Genomic DNA, 5,489 nt, shown 5'->3' on the forward strand with positions numbered 1-5,489 from the left:
AAAGTAGGCAGCACCTTGCCTCTGGAGGCAAGGCACACAGTTGGAGAGAAATGGTCTACTGGAGTTCAGAAGTACCTCAAGTGGCTGACTTCCTGTTGGCCTTTAAACTCAGAGTGTGTTTTCAAGAGAAAAAGGAAAAGGATTGAGCATATGGGTCCTGATCTTTCCAATCCAGTAAACTTGTTGCCCTATCTCTTGCCCCAGTCCATTTCAGTCTTATTTTTTAGTCTAATTATTGGCCTTGTAGGTGCAAATCTCCACTTCAATGTCTACCTTTTGTCATAATTCAATCCTATTATTATCACCCTTCATGATTACTAAGTAGATATAACCAAAATCTGTCAAGACTTGTTGGTACTAGACTAGCAGATGGGCTTCCCCCTCCTCCCCCCATTTCCACCAAAAGACAGCATCCTGAAATAAATTCCACTTTCTTTTCCCCACCTCACAATATGTAAATCCTAAATCATCATCTTGTCTTAAATTAGATGAGATCTATCCCAGAACTGCAGGAACAACAACGGGGCCTAAATGTCAAGATTCTGGATTTCTTGTTCTTTGCATTAGTCTTTAGAATACTGAGATCCATAAATTGTTAGAGCCTCACTGCCTTTGAATTTACCAAGAAACAGGTGTTTGCACTGTTTTCTGGTGCTTCCTCAGATCAAAACCTTTCCTTTTTGCTATGAGAAACTGTCTTTGCCCCATCTGAGATAGTATTTTCTCTTCAGATCACAACTGAAATAGGCCTAGCAGCCCCACCTTGACAAATGGTATCCTCATATGAAAGGAGAGTGTGAAAAAAAATTACTACTGATTGGTTCATAAGCAAATTAACTTTTGAATCCCTAAAAAGGTAGGTAGTTTCATTTTGTCAAAAAACACTGACTTTCAAATTGCTTTCTAAAACTACCCTAAAGAAATCTTTGGTGTGTTGAGATGGTCTTATACCACAATTGTTTCTAGCTTTTTGAACTCCAAATCAGAACCAATTTACTTAAAAATGTCTGCTTGACTATAACCTTGTTAATAGCTCAATTTGTCTACTAAGGGATTCTTGTAGGAGAGGGGCACACACCTTATCATTTTTTCTGATAACTCTTAAGAGAATTTTCACAGAGGTCATTGGTTGGAAGTTTAAGAAATCATATTGATGGAAGTCTCATCCTGGATATTTGTATAGCAATTGGTTAGGTAAGGAAACCTGCACTCTGCCTCTACCTTTACTGAATTATTCAAGAAGATATTTGACCCCCGCTGGAAATTTTTTGAGAGTCAAACCTCAACCAATTTTCTTGGCAGGGGCAGGGTGGGGTGGGGATATAAAAAAAAAAAAAACAAAAACTCTCCATCTCCAACCTACTACCACAAAGTGCTAAAGTCAGTTGTAAGTTTTATTAAAAATAAGCACTATGCCTGGGTTTCATAAAATTTATACATGAATATGTACAGACACAAATAAAATAATATTAAAAATAAAAATCACACTCGCTTTCATGTGGCAGTGGTCCTGGCACCCCACATAGGTAATGTTAAATTTTCCTTTACAGAAATTGCTTGGCCCAAGGAGACCACAGTTAGAGACCACCGAACCACTAATAAAGCTGTAGCCCGTTGCCTGCAACATTTTCAATTCAGGTTTCAAAAATATATAAATAATTTAACTACAAAACCCAGCCTTTTTTTTTTTTTTTTATCTTTTGGCACAGTGAAGCATTGGTCAATAGCAGAGAAATGACTGAAGATTCTCTGACACCTCTCTCACACTCAGTCATGCCTGTAAATGCCACATACTTACGTAGAGTGGGGCCCCAATAAACCCCAAACAGTAGTCATATCATTTATCATATGGAATGGTTCCCTGATATGTGTGTGTGTGTGTGTGTGTGTGTGTGTGTGTGTTTAAGGGAAAAATCAATGGAAGGTGCTACAAAAATAGGAATAAGGGAGAGCCTGGGCAGTAAGAAAATAGACAAAGTCTTTGTGAAGTGAAGGAGGGACAGGCTTGGTCAGTAAACTAAAACAATTATGAAGAATTGGTTTAGTTCTCTGTAAAGTCACGAAAGAAAACATTCTGAACTAAGTTAAAACACTTCTGTCAAAAATGCTTTAGCTTTAAGGCACGTTTGATGGAGATTTTTCTTTTAAAGTCTTTTTTTTTTTTTTTTTTTGTCTGGCTGGAAAATGCAAAAACCCCAAGCCTGTGTTCCCTTCCTCCCCGTTGGCTCCCACCCCTGCTGCCGGGCTCCGCGGCGCGGCTCAGGCCAGAAGCGTCTCCACTGGGTAAGGCAGGTGCGGGCCGGGGCCACCGGCTGAGGACGCCTGCAGCGCCGCGGGCAGCCGCAGGGGGCAGTACAGGTGCGCGCCGCCGCCAGCCGCGGGGCCACGAAACGGCTTGGCGGGGGCCGAGGCAGAGAGGGGCGCAAGCAAGAGGTGAGGCACTGCGGGTGGCGCGGCCGGCGGTGCGTCGGCTCCGCGCGCGCTCAGCAGCAAGGGCTCCACCGCACTGTAAGCGCACATCGGCAGCAGGGCCCCTCCGGAGGCTTCGGGGAGGAGCGCAGGATATGTGGGGAGCGGCGGACAGGGTGCGGCGCCCCATGGCAGCCGCGCCCCGGGGGCTGCGTCCCCATCTCGGCGGCTGCGGAAGGGCTTGCTTAGGATGCTGTCTATGGCGAAAGAACTGGAAAACTTGCCCGCAGGGCTGGCGCGCCCCTCGTGGCGGGCGGGCGAGCGCGCACGGGGAGAAATCGGGGCGGCGGACGCGGGCGGAGGGGGCGCAGCGGCGGGGTGGGCCGCGGCCTCCTCTGGCCGAAGCCCTGGTTGGGGGGCTGCCGCCCGGTGGCTGAGGCGCTTGCGGCGGCGGCGAAAGACCCCGTCGGCGAAGGTGTACTCGCTGTTGGGGTTGAGCATCCAGTAGTTGTCCTTGCCCCAGGGCCGCGAGGGGTCGCGCAACACCTTGACGAAGCAGTCGTTAAGTGAGAGGTTGTGGCGCACGGAGTTGCGCCAGCCGGTGTAGCTTCCGCGGAAGAAGGGGAACTTGCCCATGAGGTACTCGTTGATTTCGGCCAGCGTCAGGCGCCCTCCAGCCGAGTCGCGGATAGCCATGGCGATGAGCGCGATGTACGAGTACGGGGGCTTGGGCCGCCGCGTGTACGGCTTGCTGCGCGCGCCCTCGCCGCCCCCCGCGCTCCCCGCACCTGGCCCGGCTGCGCAGGCCTCCGCGTGCCCCGCCGCCACCGCTGCGGGGACCTCCTCCTCAGCGCCTGGCCCGCAGCCTGCGTTCCGCTCGCCGCCGCCCGCCAGTTCCTCGGCGCTGCCGCCCGCCGCCGGGCTGTTGGCCGCGCAGTCCCCGTCCGAGCCCAGGGAATCGTCGCCGGCTGCGGACAGCGGAGATGGTGCGTCGCTGCCGCCGGCACCCTCCAAGTCACTACCCGGCTTGTCCCCGTGGGCCGCGCGGGGGCCGAACACCTCCAACTTCATGACCACACACCCTGTCCCTGCCCCGCGCCGTACCCTTTTCCTTCGCGCGGTCTTGGGAAGCTGGTGCCGGGGGCCGGAATGGAGATCCCGGGGTCACGGGTCCTTGCCTTTCTTTCCCAGGAGCTCTCCCTCCTCTTACGAGAGACAGTCACTTTTCCGTTTACGAGTCTTCTTCCGCTGGAATTTTTTTGGAGGGGTTGTGCTTATTGGGTGAACTAAGAGGGGCGGAGAGGGAGGAGTTGGATGTGTTCTGTCTTCAATTCGAGGATTAGAGACTTCGGGGTGAACGCGTGAGGGGGTGCAGTTCCACCCTCTGATAGCCAAGTGTGCCGGGCTTGGGACTTCTTGCTGGAAGGAAGAAGCGTGAGCATCTGCTATCCATTCAAGAGACCAGGAGGTGTTCTTCACTGGAGGTCCCAGGTCCCAGGCAGGCGTCCTCGAGGCACGGAGATGGTGCCAGCCTGTGTGCGTGCCACTCTTGGGGGGAGGGTATGGAGCCTTCAGCCTTGAGCGCCCACGGAGCCGAGTCCCCGAGACCGTGGCGCCCGCAGCCGCCTTTTCGTCCCGGGCCTCCGAAGCTGCATCTCCTCGCTGGCCTTCCGCTGCTACGTCTCGCCTCCACCTTCGTCCAAGCCCAATATAACCCCGCGGCGGCTCCGAGGGGGCGGGGCCTGGGCGCAGATGGCAGAGGGGTGGGGGAACAAGGTGGCCAAGGTGGCTGCAGCTCCCCGGAGGGCTCACACCAGGCCGAGGCCATGCGGCAGCGCGGAGGCAAAATCTCCGCGCAGGTTGTTTGTTTTGGGTCTGCCCGGCCCCGCCCTCTGCCTCCCGCCAATGAGGAGTCTGCGCGCGGCTGGGGTGTGCGCGTGTCAGTGAGTGTGCCCGCGTGCCGGCCCCGCCCGCCCGCTCCTCCCTCAGGTGTGAGAGCCCAGCTGCCTAGGAGGAGTCACTGCATTTTAGAGCTCAAGGAGGCGATTGGGGCAGTGGAGGGGGATATCTCTAGGGGACACCCGGAAGGGCTGGGTCCAGGGCAGCAAGGACTTCGCTCCCTCCAGCAGTCCTCTTAAACTGCCTGCGGTGTGTGTTTTCCTCCTCTTGGTAGCGAAAACCGTGCTTCTTCGGAAAGCAACCCCCCGACGTTACTAACGAAGTGCTAAACAGCAAAGACCGCGCAGGACACTCTGCGGGGATCGCTTATGGGAGCCACATGCTGTGCACCTTTCTGTGGTTTCCCTTTGCTGGCTTTCTTTTCTTTTCTTTGTTCATTTCTTTTCTTCTCTTTTCTCTTTTCTTTCTCTTCTTTCTTTCTCCCTTCCTTTCTGAGTAAACTACTGGACTTGAAATTGTGTACCTTTTTTTTTTTTTTTTTTTCCAGTGGCCTTGACTGTTGCTCGATAAATCGCCTCTGACTTTCACTTTTGTTTTTCTGTACGTTTTTCTTTACCTGGCTGGTGGCTCTTGGATAAAAGGAGTGTTCCCCTCTTCCTTGGGGCAACTGTGTCTGGCGCAGGGTGCCAGGCTCTGCCGGCGTGTCTACCCCGGCGGAATCCTCCCGACGCGAGCCGAGCGGAGAAGAGCTATTCCCGGGGTTCCGACTGTAGCAGGAACGAAAGGGAAGGCGTGTTCCCGAGGGCAGGGGCCTAGAGCACCACGTGTTTACGACCATTACTTTCCAGTCCTTCACCTTGAGGACTTTGGCTGTGGTTTCCGACCAACGAACGGGAAAGGGGGTCCTTTCTCTGGGCGGTTGGGCCTACGTGGTGTCAATACCCCAGGGAGGGGGCGCCCTGGACCCCCGGAAGGGTGCACTTATAACCCGCTGCCCTTCCACGCTGAGGTTTCCTCCTTTTTCCTGCCTTTGTTGAAAATAGCGACGGAGCTGCTAGTACGTGGGAGCTCACCTTTGATGTTTATTTTATTACTTTCCACCATTTGTGTAGAAAACGTACACAATCCTCTCTTATCTTTATTCAGGCGGTTTTGAAGGCATTTAGAATGGGGCGAACAAA

At 53.2% G+C, this 5,489-nt stretch overlaps 1 protein-coding gene across 1 annotated transcript; it reads right to left on the bottom strand.

The window, feature by feature from the left end:
- Positions 1 to 1,358: 1,358 nt before the first annotated feature.
- FOXQ1 (forkhead box Q1) lies at positions 1,359 to 4,253 on the bottom strand. The gene has a single exon (XM_060614960.2). It carries the CDS (start codon positions 3,478 to 3,480, stop codon positions 2,260 to 2,262), a length of 1,221 nt encoding a protein of 406 aa, XP_060470943.1. The 5' UTR covers positions 3,481 to 4,253; the 3' UTR covers positions 1,359 to 2,259.
- Between the last annotated feature and the right edge of the window lie 1,236 nt (positions 4,254 to 5,489).

The sequence above is a fragment of the Panthera onca genome, chromosome B2, assembly GCF_046562875.1.
Source record: "Panthera onca isolate mPanOnc1 chromosome B2, mPanOnc1 haplotype 2, whole genome shotgun sequence".
Taxonomy (NCBI): domain Eukaryota; kingdom Metazoa; phylum Chordata; class Mammalia; order Carnivora; family Felidae; genus Panthera; species Panthera onca.

Excerpts from the sequence above, each read along its gene's own strand:
- FOXQ1 (XM_060614960.2), bottom strand. The coding sequence starts at position 3,480 with ATGAAGTTGGAGGTGTTCGGCCCCCGCGCGGCCCACGGGGACAAGCCG.